Source organism: Accipiter gentilis, chromosome 28 (assembly GCF_929443795.1).
Source record: "Accipiter gentilis chromosome 28, bAccGen1.1, whole genome shotgun sequence".
Taxonomy (NCBI): Eukaryota; Metazoa; Chordata; class Aves; order Accipitriformes; family Accipitridae; genus Astur; species Astur gentilis.
In genome coordinates, this window is record NC_064907.1 from 17,834,239 (window position 1) to 17,854,750 (window position 20,512).

At 53.6% G+C, this 20,512-nt stretch overlaps 3 protein-coding genes across 5 annotated transcripts in view; 2 read left to right on the plus strand and 1 right to left on the minus strand.

Moving 5' to 3' along the window:
* Positions 1–13,247, plus strand: part of XPO7 (exportin 7) — a 49,886-nt gene extending 36,639 nt beyond the window's left edge. For all 3 annotated transcript variants that reach the window (XM_049830610.1, XM_049830611.1, XM_049830612.1), the window contains 14 exons: positions 421–494; positions 1,585–1,665; positions 2,191–2,254; positions 3,457–3,565; positions 4,035–4,141; positions 4,627–4,715; positions 5,437–5,544; positions 6,664–6,746; positions 7,317–7,531; positions 8,718–8,856; positions 9,186–9,346; positions 10,940–11,038; positions 11,379–11,506; positions 11,655–13,247. In XM_049830610.1, the coding sequence (XP_049686567.1) occupies positions 421–494; positions 1,585–1,665; positions 2,191–2,254; positions 3,457–3,565; positions 4,035–4,141; positions 4,627–4,715; positions 5,437–5,544; positions 6,664–6,746; positions 7,317–7,531; positions 8,718–8,856; positions 9,186–9,346; positions 10,940–11,038; positions 11,379–11,506; positions 11,655–11,748 (1,551 nt within the window). In that variant the 3' untranslated portion in view covers positions 11,749–13,247. The remainder of the gene's footprint in view (positions 1–420; positions 495–1,584; positions 1,666–2,190; positions 2,255–3,456; positions 3,566–4,034; positions 4,142–4,626; positions 4,716–5,436; positions 5,545–6,663; positions 6,747–7,316; positions 7,532–8,717; positions 8,857–9,185; positions 9,347–10,939; positions 11,039–11,378; positions 11,507–11,654) is intronic.
* PBDC1 (polysaccharide biosynthesis domain containing 1) lies at positions 13,092–15,076 on the minus strand. The gene is made up of 6 exons (XM_049830671.1): positions 15,031–15,076; positions 14,882–14,947; positions 14,422–14,481; positions 14,173–14,313; positions 13,973–14,084; positions 13,092–13,819 (listed from the first exon to the last, which is right to left on the minus strand). The coding sequence occupies exons 1-6, from the start codon at positions 15,046–15,048 to the stop codon at positions 13,698–13,700; spliced, it is 519 nt and encodes a 172-aa protein (XP_049686628.1). The 5' UTR covers positions 15,049–15,076; the 3' UTR covers positions 13,092–13,697.
* Positions 15,077–17,817: 2,741 nt separating this feature from the next.
* NPM2 (nucleophosmin/nucleoplasmin 2) lies at positions 17,818–19,434 on the plus strand. Its single transcript, XM_049830672.1, has 8 exons — positions 17,818–17,869; positions 17,977–18,062; positions 18,181–18,297; positions 18,385–18,478; positions 18,549–18,679; positions 18,950–18,978; positions 19,091–19,130; positions 19,390–19,434. The coding sequence occupies exons 1-8, from the start codon at positions 17,821–17,823 to the stop codon at positions 19,432–19,434; spliced, it is 591 nt and encodes a 196-aa protein (XP_049686629.1). The 5' UTR covers positions 17,818–17,820.
* The last annotated feature ends 1,078 nt before the right edge of the window (positions 19,435–20,512 follow it).

Below are 20,512 nucleotides of genomic sequence, written 5' to 3' on the forward strand. Positions count from 1 at the left end.
TTAGGTTCTCATCCTTTCCAGTAACTTGTGACCTTCCTTCCCCACCCCAGAGACTTTGGAGCAGTGGTGTGACAAGAGGCTTGGAGTTCCGGACAAATTCACTAAGATACTGCATGTAGCTGCAGGTGGAGGAGCACTGTTGTTATGTGCCCTTTCCCTAGGAAAAGCAAGTGCTTTGGCTTCTGTGTACAGTATCTGAACCCGCTATGACTAGCGATAGAAAAGTTAGCAGTCATTAGGGCAAGTATTGGTCTGGATACAAGCATCTCTGTACGTTGTTTGACTGATTTGGGAAAACCCAGAGCATACACCCTCCCAGGCATGTGTGCCACAAAGGGAGAACAAGTGAAAAACAAATAGTCTTTGGTGATGACTTATTTTCTTGACAGCTTTTAAATTGGTGTTATTTTTTCCCTCCAGCTGTACCGCCGTCTCTCAGAGGTCCTGGGGTTGAATGATGAGACCATGGTCCTGAGTGTCTTCATAGGAAAAATGTAAGTGTTCCTGCTTGCAGGCATCAGAGATTCCAGGGTTGATTTGAAGGTATAACCAGGAAAACTGGAATATGAGGGAGTGTCGTGCAGTCTAAAACTAGTAACATCTGGCTACTCACGCGAATTACAGGCTTTTATCAGGGCTTAAGTCACACACAATATCCAGGATTGAATTATCCACCGTGGAGACGCAAAAATAAGCTGTACACCAGGATAATGGATTCTCTTTCCAGTGCCTGCTTAGTAAAACCAAAGTCAGAGAGAGGACAGCCTCAAGCACTCATGCCCTATCACTTGACTATTGGCAATCACCAGCCACGAAAGCTCTATGGGGAGGGGACTGCTCCTTCAAAGGTTTTCCTTGCAAATTGTGCTGTTCAGTGCCAGAGTAGCGCAAGTCCTTTTTTTTAAAATTCTTCCACTCTGGTGAGCACCCTATTCGGCCTTTTCCTTGGCAGCTCTCCTCTGGACCGAACCTGTCGACTGGCTTTTTGTCATGTCTTTCGCAGCCTCTGCTAGCATTTTGAACCAATTCAGTAGCTCCGATGCTGACGCCCAGTGCCGTGTGCCTGGTGATGTGCAGCCCCTAGCTCCCGCTCAACTTCTTTAGCATTGCCCCCATCTTTATGTGCATGGGGCCTTGCCTACCCTCGCGCACCCTGGCTGCGCATCATCCCCAAGGGGTGAAATGGCTCTCCTGGAAGAAGCAAGGGCTACTAGAATTCTGCAGCTGACAGTGGATGGTGCAGGTGCAGAATTGCATACGTCTGCATGTAGTCACTGCCGCAGAATTCTCTTACCCTTGCTGCAGAAACCAGCCCTGGAGTGCCACAGAATTCCAAGGGCCTGGGTATGGGCCAGTGTAGCTTGGGACCCAAGTAGTGAAGATTATCTGAAGGATAATTTTCTAGTCAACCAAATGTAAGTACAGTAATTTTATACCAATATTTTGTGGCTTGTGATGTCTGTGGTTTCGGTGGAGGGTGGAGCTGATGATGTTGGGTGACTTTTGAACTGGAAGAATCCGCCGCACAGCAAAGGGGAAGCCGAGCAAGCCCCTCTGATCTGTCCTTGTTATCCTCTTCCCTAGCATCACCAACTTGAAGTACTGGGGTCGATGTGAGCCTATCACCTCCAAGACACTGCAGCTGCTCAATGATCTCTCCATTGGATATCCTTTTCAGAAGAGCTGTTGGGTGCACAGGGCACTTAAACCTCAGGATGGGGGAAGAGTGACCCAGATGCTCAGCTGGAACAGGAGTACTCTGCGTGTCACAGATTCCTGAACCACTTCGTCTTCTGGGTAGTGAGAAGAGCAGAGTGCGAGTGCTTGGTCAACATCTTATCTAGCTGTTGAATTGCAGTAGATGGCTATAATATTGTAGGGGAGGGGTGTATTATTTTGGATCATAATTGCTTTGTAGCTTACTGTCCACAGTTAACTTGTTTACAATCACAGTCTGTCTTAATGGTCTTCTACTTGTCCTTCCTGACAGAATAAATAAAAATGGTCACCGCAGGTCTCTACAGTAGAGACTTATGCAACTTGGTTGCTCTCAAAATAAGTGGAAGAGAGGCTAGAACATATTGAATAACATAGACGTAAGTCCTCTTCCAGTTTTGCCCTGGAAAGTGCTTTGCAAGCATGGCAAGAAGTTTTCTGCTGACTCTGCTGCTTCCTTAACACCCCCTTTACATACAGTAGTGTTAGAAAGCTGGTGAAACTGAGCGCCGTACAGTTCATGCTGAACAATCACACGGTAAGTCCTTTCACCTTCTGCTTCTTGTCTCACAGCAAACTCCTCCATCTGCCTTTGTGCATCTGAGACAATCACCTGATTTTAACACCTGGACATACTTTTGAAGTTTACCTGTCTCCCAGATGCTTCCATCATATTCAATGAGCCTCTAGAAGATGTGATCTGTGTTCAATCTCTCTTTGTTCAAAGCCTGCCCTTCAATTTTGAGGGGCTGTAATTATGTGGTACCCTTCATACCCAAAGGGTTAATATGGGGGTGTCTTTACTCTCCACTGAAAGACAGCCATCTCCAGAGTGAAATGTAGGAGACAGCTGATAACTGCTGCACATGCAGGCAGACAGCAGTGAGTGCTGCGTGTGCAATTTAATGCAAAATATAACAGCATTTCAGTGCGCCAGCTTTCATTCTGGAAGTGCTGATTTGGAAGAAGTGCCATCACTTGCAGTGGTCAGGATAGCAGCCTTGTTCCTTGGTTGCTACCAGTATGGTACTCCCTGTGCGGATCTGGGATGCTGACTTGAAATAAAAAATGTTAGAACAAGCAACTAGAAGCCAGCAAAGTATCAGATTCCTGACTTGCCTCTGGGAGCGTGTGGTCATCTGATGCTCCGATGCGGGAGTGATAGGACTCCCAGTACCGCATCCAGAAGTTTTGCATGGACTGGTTGAACGAGGGAGGCACTGTATTCCTTGAGCTAGGGGATATTTTGCAAGCAGTCCCACATCCTCTGTTTGGCCCAGAAGCTGCCTTGTCTGGGCTGCTGTTTCTGTGGAGAATGTGGGCAGAGTAACCGGGGATCTGTCTGCAGAGGGCTGGTTTTCAGCAACCTTAATGCCTAAAGGGTCCCCATGAGTAAGGGGGGCAGATTGCTTCTGGGCTGTGGTGGCAAAGCAAGACTTCCTTGTTCATCTGGTCCTGGGGAATTCCAGGATGAAAGATGATAGCTCTGGTATCTTTGCCAGCAGATAGGACACTGCTTCAGGGTGTGCAGGCACGGTGCCTGTTGCCCTCTGGTGGCCTGTTCTCCAAGATGACTGGCAGATGTGAAGCGGTTAGCAAGATAATCGTGCAGCTCGCTGCTGCTCATCCTTGCGCAGGCTGAGAATTAGACAGGGGGGTGAGGGATCCTCAGCCCCTGATACAGGAGCCCGTTCAAGGTGGTGGTTCCCCTTTAACCCATCTCTTCTCTTCCCTTTGCAGAGTGAGCACTTTTCCTTCCTGGGCATTAACAATCAGTCCAACCTGACTGACATGCGATGTCGGACTACGTTCTACACTGCACTTGGGCGTCTTCTCATGGTGGATTTAGGTACTCGGGGCTTTTCTTGAGAACCAGAGCAAAACAGTGACACTGTGGTTTGGATGCTGGGCTCTGTAGTAGGCTAGGTCTTGCTATTTGGGGAGCTGTAAGCTCCTGCAGGAAAGGATGCTGGAATGGGAGAAGCCAAATGGGATAAGAAAAAGGAGGGGAAAGAAGCTCAGGAGTGGTTTTGATGCCATGTTGCTAGGTACAGGTAGTCCAGAGGTACACACCACCAAGGCTGGGGCTAAATTTTTTCCTTCATAATATTCCAGTTGTTTTCCTGAGGTGGAAGAGTTTGTTCTAAGCCTTTTCTCTAAGTTAGATATTGGCAATGATAGATGACCTGTCTAGAAACCTGTAGCCTCTCTGCCTCTAGCTCCATCAGCAAGCAATGTCTGAATGTGTAGCACAGGCAGTACTGCAGGGTGCAGGGATGTGCAGTCTTATTTCCTCCTGATGTCTCTTTTTCTTTCAGGGGAAGATGAGGATCAGTATGAGCAGTTCATGCTTCCCCTCACAGCTGCCTTTGAGACTGTGGCACAGATGTTCAGCACAAACACTTTCAATGAACAAGAGGCAAAAGTAAGTTGAGCAGGACCTTCCCTGTTGTCCATGTTGTCCCTAGTCTTTCCCTTAGGAGCTTTGATATTTTCAGTTCAGACAGACAGGACAGAACAAGTAACTCCTGCAGAGAGAGAGCCATTCTGCCCTCTGAATAAGACGAGTAGAAGCTGGAGGGATAGGTGCTTTTCTTTCAGTATATGGGGAAGTAGCGGTGTGCCTTGCATTCCTTGGGGTCTAGGTGTAGTTCATGTGAGCCTCATCTGCTAGCTTTCCTTCTGTTGGGAATGAAATACCCTAGTACTGTCACTACACTGGCTCAAATTAAAGAGGGCTTCTGGCACTGAAGAGGATGAACTGCCTGACCTGGGACTGGCATCCAGCACAGAAAGGCTGTGTTGCAGTTAGAATAGGAGAAACAGAAGTGGCTCTGGGCTGGTGGAGCCAGGAAGGGAGAGATCCATACATGTGTTATGTTTTAACTTATCTTTTCTTTTGCAATACAGAGAACTTTGGTTGGTTTGGTGAGAGACTTGAGGGGAATAGCCTTTGCCTTCAATGCCAAGACCAGCTTCATGATGCTGTTTGAGTGGATGTATCCTTCTAATTGCCCTAAAACTTGAGTCATCCTGTGTGTCAGAGAGGAGAACTCTGGCGGACTGCAACCAAATGCCCTATTTTCCCTGCTAAATCCTGACGGGGGTTTCTCTGCACTTTTGTAGTACTCGGTGTCCTGTCTCTAAGCCCTGAAATAGATTTGACTTGGTCTGTCTGCAACCAAGTCAACCTAGAAATCTGCTCAAAGCTGAACTGTTGGGGTTTTTCCAATTGGACGTAAAGAGATTTGACCCGTAAAGCACAAAGGCCTTTAATGGGATGCTTGCGTCTCAGCAGCAACAAAAGCTTTCCTCTTGCTCACTAAAGGCAACAGCAGTTGGTATCTTTGTCCTCTTGGTGAGAGCATAGCTGCTCAAAGAGCACGGTATCTAGGCTCCAGATTTCTCTTTGGCTGGTGAAGGTCAGCTGTCTGTTGCAGTGACAGATCTTTGTATCTGTCTTCCCTTTCATTCAAAACATTTTTGTTTCTGGTTTGTCCTAGTATGAGAAGTGTGGATGCAACTCTTTCAACAGACTTTAATTATTATTTTTTTTTCCCTGTGATAAAGCAGACCCCAGGAAGCAGCATCTCTGTTTAACCATGTTAAGTAAGTTGCTTTGCAAGGCTTGGGTGCAGTACACAAAATAAGCCTTTTGTAGAAGTTGTGACCTTTTTTCTTCATGCAAAGTAACAAAGTTCCTTAGCTTTCACCTTGCAGCTACCCTTCCTACATGCCAATCCTACAGCGGGCAATTGAACTCTGGTACCATGACCCAGCCTGCACTACACCTGTCCTCAAACTGATGGCTGAGTTGGTACATAATAGGTATGAACCTCCAGCATCTGAAGGCTGGCAGGGATTTGTGTCTGTCTGCTGCTTCAGCCTTTGTGTGGGTGTTGGTGCCCAGTTGCATTTTCTCTACTTCGGTCTATTTATGCTGCAAAGGCTGCCAAGGGGACAAGGGGGAAACTGGCATTCTTTCAGTAGCGAAGAAAATCTAACGGTTCAGATATCAGTCGTGTCATGACTCAGACCAAGAGACACGATCAATAAGCACTGAATTTCTTCAGCATCTGCTTCCAAGGACAGCAGTATAAGATGGAGGCAGGCAACTCAGGTTAATATTTAAAACCTGTGTTTAAAATGAGCATTGTTCTGTCTGGCAGCCAGATGACCACTTTTGCTTTAGAGCATCAGCTCTTTTTGCCAGCAGAGAGGTACCTCTGACACTGTTCACATAATTCAGATGCTGTCTAATCTGGCAGTGAAAGGTTGCCAAGATGTTGCTCTGGCTTACAGCCAGCTGAACACAACCCTATAGGAAGGATCCATTGTTACAGCCGAGTGGAAGGGACACAAGGTTCAGACACAGTCGTTTGAGAGTTGACTTTCCGTACTGTCAGACTGTTTGCTACATCCGAGCGGCATCTTTGCAGTCGGACAATCCTTACTGGAATAAATCGATTCATTTATTTCAGAGGTGAACTGGACAACTCGCTTTGCTTCAATTGTAAGATCTATTCACTGTAGGGGAAGACATGCCAAGCTCTGAATTCTTGGTCGTGTTATGAATAGGAACTAGTCAGGCGGCCCTACAATGCTGCTTCCAAGATGTTCGCTGTGTTTGTGTACAGTAGCCTAGTGACTATTGCCAAGACAGGATTTCCAGCCTCAATCTTGTAATATTCCTAACGTCTGTGAAATACAGGCCCTTTCTTCTGCGACAGCAGAGCTTGTCTGTCCCTAAGTGGCTGTGTCCTGTCTGGCTTTGGTAATGAACAGCAGTATTTTCTACCAGACCAGGGCATTTTGTTGAACTCTTGGGAGCAGCCCTGGGAGCAGGGCACCCCAGTAGACAGCAGTGCATGGAGGTGCTGGAGTGTTAGCTTTGGTTTTACTCCCAGGTATGTCTGAGCTCCAATTTACTCCCTGTCTTTCCATTAGATCCCAACGGCTGCAGTTTGATGTGTCTTCACCGAATGGCATCCTGCTCTTCCGAGAAACGAGTAAAATGATAACTACATATGGTAAGTGTCCAGCAGGTGGGATCCAGGCAGCCTTGGTCTGCCCTTGACTCCTCCGCTCGCTTGAGGAGCGAGGGCTGGGGCACTTGCCAGCTCAGGGAGCGAGCCCAGGCTGGGAAGTAGTGCCAAATCGCTTGCTGAATGCATGCTTAGATATGGAGAGATGCTTCTGCTTGAAGTGTTGGGTGGGCAGGCAAGCAGAAGGGGCAGGGTGTTTGCCATGCAAATAAGGAGGAAAATGACAGCAACGAGCAGGAGCCCAGCTGAGCCCCTTGTGAGTGTGCAAGGTGACACAGGTAAACCTGTGAAGCAAGTGGAGAGCAATCCTGTCCTTATGCTGTCCTGTTTCCACAGCAAAATTACACGCAGTTGTGTTCTCATGGTTCCTAGTAGAGCCACACTTATAACTTGTAACAGGTTTCTTAACCTTTGACTGGGAAATAAGTCTTTGGTGCTCGTGGCTGACTTCTCAGTCGCTCTTTATGGCTCTACTTTTGTTTTTCCTGCACCCTGAGGGAGAAGGGGTTTGTATGTGGTTGCTGAAACACTGAGTCCGCTTCTGTGCTCATGCAGGAAATCGTATCCTAACACTTGGGGAGGTTCCAAAGGATCAAGTCTATGCCTTGAAGCTCAAGGGGATTTCCATCTGCTTCTCCATGCTGAAGGCTGCACTGAGTGGGAGCTATGTCAACTTTGGGGTCTTCCGTCTGTATGGGGATGATGCACTGGACAATGCCTTGCAAACTTTTATCAAGCTTCTGCTTTCCATCCCTCACAGTGACCTTCTGGTAAGCTGACACCTGTGATTAACAGTGTAAACACATGGCTAGGGAAGACAGGGTTGGAAGATTATACAGTAAAGGAATACTTTAATCAGAGAGACGAGTGAACTTGTACCACTTCCTGGAACCCCAGCTATAGGCACAGGCCAGCAGGAAATTACAGCTCCTGGAATGTGCAGTGGCAGGTCCTGCGTGAAGGCTGTAACCCCACCACCTAAGGTCCCGCTGGGCGGCCCCGCTGCTCAGCTCTCCAGTGGGGTATGCTCCAAGTCTCAGCAGAGCAATTACCAAAATTATTCCTTCTCTATCTGAAAAACACTTCCTGCGAGTGAAGGATTGTTCTTCCCTGTATCGCCTGTGGGCAGAGATCTCGATGCATCAGCAATTACAGTGCAACCTGCTTGCTGAAGACATCCACCTACGGAGTCTTGCTCCTATCCAGACCTTGTGTACAGAAATCCATTTTGCAGCAGAGCTCTGAGACTCTATCAGCACAGTCATACTTGGCAAAATATCAAGGAGAGAGGGCAGCATATATTCCTCCCAAGGCTTACCTGTCTTATTACCGTAGCAGGATCTGAAGGTTGTTGTTGGCATCTCTGTGACTGCATTCAGCACGTTCTTGATTTAATAGACTGGTGGCCAAACCATTGCTCTTGAGACATGCAGCTCAATTGCAGCTCTTGAGATGGGGCCACTTTGCAGGACTCCCAGGAGAGTCGTCCCCCGACAATCTGGAGGCTGCTGAGGGGTCCATGGCACTGACTGCAGTGCAGGCTGCTGAGCCCAGCACTGCGCGTGTTGATTTTTATGTGATCTGGCACTCTACACGGACACCTGGAGAGACAGTTCTATCTCTGCATCTCCAGCACTGGCATCAGTCAGCTAACACTCCCCATTTAGAAAAGAGAGATGCAGTGGGGAATGATGTTTTGATATAACAGTGTTGGGAACCTGCTGGACCATTGTTGCTAGAGCCTGTTTGGAAGGCTTTTGGTGGGGGAGAAGGGTGGAAAATATGTTGGCCCATAAGTTATGCTGTGAGAGAGGTTGGTTTGTTCTCTTTCCAGGAGATTCAGTAAGCAGTTTTCAGGTGATTAATGAATGGGTTGGGTCTAGCAGAAAGCCTTAACTGATGGTCACAGGCTAACCGTGAGGCCTTAAAAGTCTTTCTCTCTTCCTTTTTCTGCAGGATTATCCCAAGCTCAGCCAGTCATACTATTCCTTGCTGGAAGTTCTTACCCAGGACCACATGAACTTTATAGCCAGTCTGGAGCCTCATGTAATCATGTATATTCTCTCTTCCATTTCAGAAGGCCTCACTGCACTAGGTAACTACTACTGCTCTTTGTTGTGCTCTTTGGGCTTTGATTTGGAAGTGGGGAAAGATTTTGATTACTTGTATTTCAGGGTAACAGATGAGTTAAGACCTTATGAATGGGTGGAGGAGTTTCACCTCGGTTAAAGCTGGAGCATTAGAGATAGTGAATATGTCAGTGAGGAAGTTGCTGACCTCTTTAGGGTTGGGTGGTTCTTGATTGCAAAGTCCGTAAAAGGACCCAGATAAATGGTGATGTTTCCCTGGGAGCCTGCCCAAGTGCACCTGAGCAAGGGAAATGCTGGCAATGCCCCAATGTCTCCCCCTTTCCTGTTGTTGCAGACACCATGGTTTGCACAGGCTGCTGCTCCTGTTTGGACCACATTGTCACCTATCTCTTCAAGCAACTGTCTCGAAGCACCAAGAAGAGGACCACACCTCTGACCCAGGAGAGCGACCGGTTCCTGCACATTATGCAGCAGCACCCAGAGATGATTCAGCAGGTAAAGACCGAAGGCGTAGGGCCTTGTTGTGGCATGGCATGGTAAACTTCCTGATAAGCCCTGAATTTTTGTAGCATGATGTAATATGGGGGCTGCGTGCACCCTGCTCTAGAGCCCCAGGCTTTTCCGGAGCAAAAAGGTTTGTTTGCTAGTATTGCATTTCTCCTACACATTCATCATATGGTAGGTCTGATTCAAAGCCATGCTTCAGGGCCATGGTTCTCCCTGTGCAAGGAACACCATTTTAGCATTTTAGATATGTAAGAAAGTAGCCAAAAATGAGCTTTTGCCTTTTGTTTTTTTAAAGAGAAATACAGTTATGAGCGGTGCTGGCAGTTCGTAGAAATGAAGCCAGGAAACATACCTTCAACCAGAGAGTTGCTGCTGCTTTAAAAAAAAATCAGGGTTTGTTTAAATCCCTGGAACAATTCAGTGGTACATCTGCACTCGCAGCAGAGCAGGCCCTGTGGGGTCCCCATGCTTAACTGCATATACTTCAGCACACGGGAACAGTCTCTCTGCTGTGGCGCTTGCATTGGGGACCACGTGAACGTTGGGTTCACGGCCTGTTGGAGCACATGCTGCCATGGCTGCCTTCAAAACGGCCTCTGCAGGGTGAACTTGATATTTGAGTTTTACGTTCTGGTAGCACATCTGCCATCTGTCTTCTGCCTCCACCCGCAACACCTCTGATAGACACAGAACTTGCTGGGATTTGTCTTCTCTCTGGGTCACAGCATGTGCAGTGGCAGAGGATCAATAGTGAGCCGAGACGTTTTCCTGGCTTAGATCAGGCTTAGTTCAGCGTATACCTACACGTACCATGTAGTTGAGGTACCTCTGTGTCATTAAATGACAGATGATTCTGCTCACAGAGGTTTTGGTGCTCCAGAGGGCCCTGCGTTGGGATCTGGATATCTGTACCTTATAGCAAAACATTTTATATGCCTCTTGCCTGACCGTGCTGCTTTGAACAGCAGTGCTCGGTGCATTTCTGACAGTGTTATCCAACCTTGCTCGCTGGTACTTGTCAAAGTGTCAGCGTGACTCCCACATGAAAGGAGAGAATATTGTTCCACCCTTGCTGGTAGATGAAATGCGAAGAAAAGCAGGCTTTTTGGGGGCTAGTAGCTGTGTTTTCTGAGGATAAAAAGAGAAACTGCATCTTCCATACCAGCTAGGTTAGATACTGGCTTGAGCCTAAGGAGGCTTTGGAAGGGAATGCGGACACCCTTAGTGTGGACTAGAGGAAGCTCCCCAGGGCACCACAGCATGTGCTCTCTGCATTTAAGCACTTACTATTACCCTGTTTAAGTGAAGATGAGACAATCTTTCCCCTGGCTGCCTTGGGGCAGGATGGAGTGTGTCAGGAGTAAAAATTCTAACAGCTTTCAGCACCTCCTCCATTTGCCTTCGGTGAAGTTCTCCACCAGTTCATGGGGGCTGCAGGTCCTCCTCTTGTCCCATGGTGCTGAGAGCTCCAACACTGGAAGCGTCAAAGGTGAATTGTTGGTCCTGAGCCCGCACGGTGCTGTGGTGAGGAGAGAGCTGGGACGGGAGGGCTGGTTTTAAACCTCCCTTTCCCTCTTCCAGATGCTGTCGACAGTGCTGAATATCATCATCTTTGAGGACTGCAGGAACCAGTGGTCAATGTCGCGGCCTCTGCTTGGCTTGATACTGCTCAATGAAAAGGTAAACGTCCCATCTTCCCGTCGCAGCTTGAGGAGCTGTCTGGGCTTGAGTGATGTGGGAGCCTTCGGCCTGAAGGGAGCAGAACAGTGTCAGAGCAGGTGGTTGGGAAGTCGGGACTTGGAGAGATCGTATGTCGAGGGAAGGGTGTCCAGCCCTCCCCTGCCGCAGCCTTGGCGCTCAGGAATCCTATTAACTTTCATTCAGAAGGGCACTAGAAGTCACCTGAAAAACCATAACGCGTTTCCTCCCTCTTCCCGAGAGCCTGTTGTGCATGCCCTGTCTCAAAGCCAAGGTGGCTATTCATCTGACAATTAACCCATCCTTCTCTTGTCTTCCCCAGTATTTCTCTGACTTGAGGAACAGTATAGTGAACAGCCAGCCTCCGGAGAAACAGCAGGCAATGCACCTCTGCTTTGAGAACCTCATGGAAGGCATCGAACGCAACCTCCTAACCAAGAACAGGGACAGGTCAGTGTGGGCCAAAGACCTGCGCCCGTCCTGTGGTGTGCTGAGCCCGTAGCTTAATGCAGAGTCACAGCCTAGAGAGTCCGTGGTCCTCAAAACAGGAGGAACGGGCAACCTCCTGCTCTAACGCGCTGCTCTGCCTTTTCCTTAGGTTTACACAAAACCTGTCAGCGTTCAGGCGAGAGGTAAACGACTCCATGAAGAACTCCACCTACGGTGTGAACAGCAACGACATGATGAGCTGACGTCTCCCAACTCCGCCTGTACAGAGCAGCATCTCTTTGGCCTGGCCCAGAGGGGTTACCGTTTCCGATGGAAAGAAAAGAGGGCGTTTCTAATCCCTGCTCTTCCCCAGGGCTGGATTGCGGCGCTCGCTTTGGGCCGTACTCCATGTCCCGAGGGAGGAGGGAACAGGAGGGGTTGCTGAGCTCACCGGGGCAGGGTGCTTCTGTTTCCGTGGGAGGGGGTGGAAGGGCATAAGCCAGGTGCAAGAATCCAGCGTCTCCCTACCCGAATGTCTGCGTGGAACGCCAGCGCTCTGCTGCAGCCTGCCTTGTATAAACATGTACATTTTTTCATAACATTTTGAACAAGGTTTATATTGACTCAGTTTAAAAAAAAAAAAAAGTGTGATTGAAATTTTTACAGAGTCCTGGTGCACCGGTGCTGGCGTGAGGGTTGTGTATGCGAGTGAGGAAAGCGTGTCCTGCAGGCCTGAAGCTTTACTGGGCGAGGGGTGGGTGTGTGAAAGTGCAGAGATATATTTAGTGACAAGTGTAGAGAGAAGCAAAAAAAAAAAAAAAAAACCCCAAAAAAAAACACAAAAAAAAAAACGACAAAAAAAAAGGCATTGTAAAATTCCAAATGTATATTTTTTCTTATTAAGCCCCTTGAAATCACAACTTCCTGTTACCGTCTTGCCCTTGTTATTAGGAACTCTAAGCCATGCCGCGTGATCTTTCATTCGTGCTTGCTCGTGGGTGTCTCTCCTATCCCCCGGTGTAGCAGTAGGCGCTGTCCCCTCGTCAACCCGCTTCTTGCAGGGCCCTCGCCTTCCTCCCTCCGGACCGACGCTGTGCCGGGTGCCTGCCCAGCGCCAATCTCATTCTGCCTTCTCCTTTGTTATTCCCCCCCCCCCCCCCCTTCCCCATCTCAGTCGAGCAGGTGGCACGTGTGGTGCCGGCGAGCTTGCCGCGCTCTCGGGAGCTCGCAGCAGCGAGCGTGGCCAGCCTCTGCAGCAGCACACGCCTGCGCTCGGACTGAGCCGGCAGCGCGGGGCTGCTGCAGCCAACCTGCCGCCTCGGAGGGTTCTTAATAACAAGGTTTGCCTAGCATGAAGTATTTAACGCCCCCTTTAAAATGATTCCATTTTTTTCTAAGTCACCATAATAAATGTTTTGGATATTAAAATTGACTTACAGAGGAAAGCTGATGGGGGAGGGAACCCATTTGCCTTGTACTTTTTCCACTATTGTTGCTGCTAGTCGTGTGCATCCTCTTGCTCAGCTCTACCCACAGACACTCAGTCCTTAGGGCTTCAGTTTCTCTTCCCAGACACCACCTACTCTTTATTTTATTTTATTCCCCCCCCCCCCCCCCTTTTTTTTTTTTGTTTTCTTTCCTCTGGCGATTGTGTGTTGGGTCCTTTTTCGCGTGAGCAGATTGCTGGTTGACTTGTAAGGGTGTTTGCTGCATACAGTGTAAGCATTGTGACTGCAAATAAAACTTCAATGGTTTCTACTGAGACGTGTCTGCCTGGGCATCGCCTGCGCCCCGAGCTCTCCCCTGCGCACCCCGCAGGCAGGAGCTGGCCCCTGCCTGCTGCAGGACAAGTTTTCCACACGAAGCGGGTTAAAAAATTGTATTTGATTTGTGTGGGTGGATCATACTCTGGCATGGGGGGCTTCAAGTGGTGCAGGCAAAGGTCTAGCCAAAATCAGTGGATTCAGCAATAACTTCCTTAGCAGTTTTGGTCCCATCTAGGGAACAACCCTTTGACCACCTGCAGCACAAGGAATTTTTTTTTATTTTTTTTTAAACATTTATTTACAGTCTGCGAATGGAGTCTGAACTCAGAGGAGCAGGGAAGGCAGGTACAGCCCTGCTTCTCCCCCTGCCCAGGCAGGGACCAGCAGCGGGGCAGGGGCCTTTCTGCCCCCTCCTCGGCTCAGTGCCGGGTGAGCTCATCCCATCCTCACCCCGATGCCGCTTCTTCTGCCGTGGCAGCCGCTGGCTCCCTGGCACTGCTGTAGACAACGCTGTTACAGCCCTCTCTGTTCCGAGCGATTTCAATGGCGAAAAACTGGATTCTGGTAGCTAAAAGAGGGGAGAGGAAAAACTTAAAAGAGCAGCTCCATGGGTTCAGCCCTCCTGTAGCCTCATGTACCCCTTTTCTAGCTGGGAGGGCGCTGACTCCGGCCTGCGTTGCAGCTTTCCGAGCCCAGCCGTGCCGTGTCGGCCCTCACTCACCGAAGATGGTGTTCTCCTCGGTGTAGTCTTTGCGGCAGTCCAGGCGGAGCAGGGTGCCGTAGTTGAAGTCCTCCACCACCCCCTCGAACCGCAGGCAGAACGGGCGCCATTTCTGGGGAGAAAAAAGCAGGGGTATCCCTGGAGTCCCGGGAGAGGGGGAATGGTTGTGTGTGTCCCCCCCCGCCTTGCTCCCCACCGACCTCCTTGGCAGACTCTGATTTGAGCTCTTCGGGGTCGAGCACGTCGATTTTAAGATCCTTGAAGCTTTTCCTGAACTCGCTGTAGATCTGGTCGTCGACTTTGGTGAGGTTCAGAAACTTGGGGTCCACGGAGGAGATGAGCTACACCAAAACACTAAATAATTAACCGTGACCCCCCCCCCTCCCCACAAGCCCCCACACACTGCTCTAAGCCCCCCACCACTACTCTGACCCCCCCCCAGGACTTACATTGAAGTAGACCTCGGCGTGCTGGTGTGCCTTCATGGCCCAGGCCAGCTCCACGCGGGGCTGTGGAGGCAGGAGTGGGGTCAGGCAGGGCTGCACTTCTGGGGGGGGGGGTGTCCTCTCTTTCCCGTGGGGGGGGGGGGGGGGGGAAGCGAGTGGGGGCAAGGGGGGCAGTGGGGAAAGCTTAAGGGTGATGGGGTGGGGGTCTGGGGGATGCTGTGGACCTACAAACCCCACAGCAGCCCATCCCTGCGGGACACCCCCCCTCCGGGGGCTGAGACACCCCCCCCCCCCCTCCAGGACCGGGACCCTCCTCCTGAGGCCAAGACACCCCCCTTCGCCATTATAGGGACCCCCCCTAAACTAGGACCCTCTCCCTAAGCTGGGACTCCCCCCCTAGGGCTGGGACCGCCCCCCCCCCGGGAAAGGGCCTTCCCCCCCCCCCCCCCGCGCAGTTACTCACATCGTTCCCGAAGGCCTCGGCCGGCAGCGACAAGGCGTGAGCGGCCGCGGCGGCTTCGCCGGGTCCCTGCGTGGGGAGAAGCTGCTGAGGGACCGGGGAGGAAGGGGGGGGCCCCGCCGTGTCCCCCCCCTCGGCCCCACCGGCCCCACCAGCCCCGCCATCGCCATGGTGGGCCCGCGCTGCCGGAAGCGGCGCCGCGGCCCCGCCCACGCGCGCGTGCGCCCGTGGGGACACGGGGCGGGGGGGGGGGACGGGACAGAGGGACACGGGGCGGGGGGGGGGGGGGGCGGCAGGGCAAGGGCTGCCGTGGCACGCCGAGGTGGCCCACGGCAGAGGTTGTGGGGCAAGGTGGCACGCAGAAGGGCAAAGTGGCCAGTGAGATTACAGGGTGGCACACAGAAAGGGAAGGTGACCAGTGGCACGGCAAGGTGGCCCACGGCAGGGCACGGTGGCCAGTAGCACACCAAGGTGGCACACAGAAGGGCAAGGTGACTAGTGACGCTACAGAGTGGCACGCAGCAGGACATGGTGACCAGTGGCACGCCAAGATGGCCCACAGCAGAGGTTGTGGGGCAAGGTGGCACGCAGAAGGGCAAGGTGGCCCATGGGACTACAAGGTGGCACACAGAAGGGCAAAGTGGCCCGTGACATTACAAGGTGGCACACAGAAAGGCATGGTGACCAGTGGCACGCCAAGGTGGCCCACGGCAGAGGTTGTGGGGCAAGGTGGCCCGTGAGACTACAAGGTGGCACACAGAAAGGCATGGTGACCAGTGGCACGCCAAGGTGGCCCACGGCAGAAGTTGCAGGGCAAGGTGGCACACAGAAGGGCAAAGTGGCCCATGGGACTACAAGGTGGCACGCAGAAGGGCAAAGTAGCCCATGGGACTACAAGGTGGCACGCAGAAGGGCAAGGTGGCCCATGGGACTACAAGGTGGCACACAGAAGGGCAAGGTGGCCCATGACATTACAAGGTGGCACACAGAAAGGCATGGTGACCAGTGGCACGCCAAGGTGGCCCACAGCAGAGGTTGCAGGGCAAGGTGGCACAGAAGGGCAAAGTGGCCCATGGGACTACAAGGTGGCACGCAGAAGGGCAAAGTAGCCCATGGGACTACAAGGTGGCACGCAGAAGGGCAAGGTGGCCCATGGGACTACAAGGTGCCACACAGAAGGGCAAGGTGGCCCATGGGACTACAAGGTGGCCCATGGCAGAGGTTGTGGGGCAAGGTGGCACATAGAAAGGGAAGGCAACCCGTGTCAATCCAAGGTGGCCCATGGCAGGGCAAGGTGACCAGTGGCACACCAAGGTGGCCCACAGCAGAAGTTGCAGGGCAAGGTGGCACACAGAAGGGCAAAGCGGCCCATGGGACTACAAGGTGGCACACAGAAAGTCATGGTGACCAGTGGCACGCCAAAGTGGCCCACGGCAGAGGTTGCGGGGCAAGGTGGCACGCAGAAGGGCAAAGTGGCCCATGGGACTACAAGGTGGCACGCAGAAGGGCAAAGTAGCCCATGGGACTACAAGGTGGCACGCAGAAGGGCAAGGTGGCCCATGGGACTACAAGGTGGCACACAGAAGGGCAAGGTGGCCCATGGGACTACAAGGTGGCCCATGGCAGAGGTTGTGGGGCAAGGTGGCACATAGAAAGGGAAGGCAACCCGTGTCAATCCAAGGTGGCCTATGGCAGGGCAAGGTGACCAGTGGCACACCAAGGTGGCCCACAGCAGAAGTTGCAGGGCAAGGTGGCACACAGAAGGGCAAAGCGGCCCATGGGACTACAAGGTGGCACACAGAAAGGCATGGTGACCAGTGGCACGCCAAAGTGGCCCACGGCAGAGGTTGCGGGGCAAGGTGGCACGCAGAAGGGCAAAGTGGCCCATGGGACTACAAGGTGGCACACAGAAGGACAAAGTGGCCCATGACATTACAAGGTGGCACACAGAAAGGCATGGTGACCAGTGGCACGCCAAGGTGGCCCACGGCAGACGTTGCGGGGCAAGGTGCCCCGTGGCACACCAAGGTGGCCCATGGCAGAGCTTTAAGGGCAAGGTGGCACACAGAAGGGCAAGGTGCCCCGTGGCACACCGAGGTGGCCCGCAGCAGGGCACAGTGGCCCATGACACTACAAGGTGGCCCACGGCAGGGCACGGTGCCCCGTGGCACACCGAACGGCAGACGGCAGGACCCCAGCGCCCGGCGGGGCAGGCAGCGGTGCCGGGGGCTGGCACTGCAGACCCCCGAGGTGGGGGCTGTGCCCTCCAACAGCCTCTTCCCAGAGAGCTGGGGCAGTGGGGGGGACACACACACACACACCAGCCCCCCCATCACCACCCCCCCACTGTGAACTGGGACTCTGGGGTCACTTCACAGGCTTCTCCCGCTGCAGCTTTTGGGGTGGTGGGTCCCCCCCACCCAGTGCTGCAGCACCAGGGTGCTATGGGACCGGGGCAGGGGGGGGGGGGGCTCAGCAGGGACACCCACCTCCCAGGGTGGGATCGAGGGGCTCTTCTGCTCATTAGCCGTGATGCAGGACAGAGCTCAGGGCTCACCCACACCTGGGGGGTCTAATTGCCCCTCAGGTGCTATTTAAGACAGAAAGGGCCAGGGGTGCTGATTAATTGATTGATTGGGTGGGGGGCGGGGGGGGTCCTCTGCCTCTATAAACTGCCTGGGTGGGGGGGGCTTGCTGGTGTGTTTGGAGGCTGCTCTTGGGCTGCTCATTAAATTGAGTGTCTGGGGGTGAGTTTTTGGGTTAGTAGTTGGTTGTGTCGCTTCTGGGGTCGAGGTGTTGGGGGAGTACGAGGGGTGATGTGCTCTGGTGTAGGGCTGGGGGGGGGGGGGGGGTCCTGCGGTCTTGGGGGGGGGGGGTGGAATTCCTGCAGAGCAGTGCTGTGTGCTTCCCCTAGGCTGAGGGATCCTGGAGCTGTATCCCTTATGGAGAGCATCGACAGCAAATCTGAGAAGCCTGTGTCTGTGATCTGGGGTAAGCAGTGGGGCACCCCAGCAGCATCCTGGTGGGGCTGGGGGCTGCACTGGGCTGCTCCCCCCCAAACCTTGAGCAGCCCCACTCTGACACCAGTTTGCCCGCAGGGTGCGAGTTGAGCAGCGAGCAGGACTCCTACACCTTCCAGGTACCGGAGGAATGGCAGTGTGAGCAGCAGCTGGCCCTGCGGACGGTAGGTGGTCCTTGTGTCCCCCCCCCAAAAAACCCCCAGGAGTCCCAGGCAAGGGATGCCTGGGTGCTATGGGGGGTCACGGGTGGGGGGGTGGGAATGTTCTTCTCGTTCCCCAAAGATCTGCCTGGGAGAGATGGCTCGGGATGAGTTCCACGTGGTGGAGATCGTGCTGGCTGAGGGGGGTCCCCGCTCCCCAATACCCTTGGCCACGCTGAAGCCTTCTGTGCTGCCCATGGTGAGTGCCCAGGGGTGGGGGTTGCCCCGGGAAGGGGGTGGGGGGGGTGCTGCTACCGGTGGGTGCTACCACCTTCCTCTTTTCCAGGCCACCCTGATGGGAGTGGAGCTGACACCTCCAGTCACCTTCCACCTGAGAGCCGGCTCCGGCCCCGTCTACATCAGCGGGCAGCACGTCTCCAGTAAGTATTGGGGTACCACCGCCCCGTGCCCACTTCTTGGGAGTGGGGGCTCAGCCAGCTGCTCCCACAGTGATGTCCAACCTGTCCTGGGATGAGGAGGAGGAAGAGGAAGAAGAGGATGCTGAGGAAGAGGAACCAGCAGAGGAGTCCCCCAAGAAGCCCCCCAAGGGCCAAGTTGACAAGAAGGGCAATGCTGCCAAGGTAAGCACCCCCTTGGCTGGGGACGCGGTGTGCGGAGGGGTCCCCGTGCCACGGTGGGGGGGGTGGGCAGCCTCCTCTGCTGGGACCTTCCCATGCCCTGATCCCCAGGGATGGGCTGCTCTGCACTCCCACCGAACCCCAGCCCCAAACCCCTCTCTGTGAAGGGGATGAGCTGTAATCTTCATCCCTTGGGGAGGGAGGAAGAGTCACGGGCTCTGTAGCGTAGTCCCCATCCTGCCTGCCTTCTACATCTTCCTCTCTCTCCCCTAGAAGAGGAGGCTGGAGAAGGAGGATGAGCTGTGAGTACGATGGAGGGAAAAGTATCCACCAGCCCTACTCTGGAGCAGGGGATCACCCCACGCTGCTGGGACCTCACACCCCTAATCCCAGCCCTCCCCTTTTTCTCCCAAGCAGGAACAACATCTCCCCCGAGGATCCCCTTCCCAGCAAGGTAGGAGCCGGCCGGGGTGTCCCTCTGCATCTCTCGCTTTCCCCATCCCAGCCAGGCATGTGGGTTAACACTCATTGACCAGGACTTGGGAGTTCCTGGGGAGAGCAAGGGGCTGATGTGTGATGGTAATCGGTTGCTGAACTCAAAAAATTGGGGGGGAAAACACAGGGCCAGGCTGTCCTGACCAGCTCTGCCTGGGGCTGGGGGCTCCCCAAGTCCGGAGCTTCTCCGGTACTCAGCCACGGTCCCATCCCTGCAGGGACGAGGAGTTGAGCGGGGCAGGGACGCAGCAGTGAAGAAGTAGCAGGAGCTGTGGCAGAACCCAGCCAGGTACGGGGTGGTGGGATGGGGTGGCTGGGTATGAGGGAGGGACCCGTGCGTGCCCCCCCCCCCCCCCATCTTATGGCTGCGTGGGGCTGGGACAGACCCAAAGCAGGGTCAGTTGGGGCTGCCTGTGTTGTAAGACCCTTTTTCCTTCCCTTCCAGGTGTAGAAGAGCCTGGAAAACTGCTGTTTTGGTGGTGTCCTTCCCCAATAAAGGGTGTTTTGCACTCCTGGCTCTCTATGCTGGGAATGGGGGGGGGGGGGGGGGGCTATGGGAGCATCCTCCATCCTGACCAGGGGCTATTCCTGCCTCCCCCCAGGGCTGCGAGGAGCCCTGTGCCCGCTGCCCTGGCTCTGGCGTGTTGCCTGCCTTGACAGCATCCTTCCCTTCAGGCTGGGGGGGGGGGCCAGCAGCAGCCCCCCTACCCCCTGTCCTGCGCAGGGTAACAAGTGTTGCTTGTGAATAGGAGACAAAGGGGGATTACTGAGCAGCAGGGAGATGATTATAACCCATTGACCTGGCCTTGGTCTGGAGGCAGCAGGTATTTGTGGAGGGTCCGGTACCCCTCGGGAGCGTGCGGGGGGGACTGCTGTGTCTCAGATTGGCTCCGAGAGGGGAGCTGAGCCCACCACAAAGGCAGGCTTTAGTCTGCTCCAGGTGTGGGGCAGGAGGGCTGAGCCTCTGGGGATTGTGTGCGTGGGAGGGGGGATGCCAAGGCTTGGGAGGCGGGGGGGGGGGGACTCTGGGGCCAGGTCAGTCCCCAGCTGTGGGGATCAGGGTGCCCCATTTGGGCTGCCAGGGGGAGGCTGGGGGAGCTGCCGTGCTGGGGATTTGGATGGTGGGGGGGAGGATGGATGGACAGGGGCTACCCTTGCGGGGCACGGTCCCCAGACGCTCTCGCCTGCAAGGGCCACACGCAGAAGGTTTTGACAGGCAGCCCTGTCCCTTCAGCCTTTCCTCACCCTGCAGGGGCTGCTTGCACAAGCCAGCCCCCCCACCGGTGCATTGACAGCTCCCCGGGACCCTCTGCCCCAAACCGGGGAGCGGAGAGATGGGAT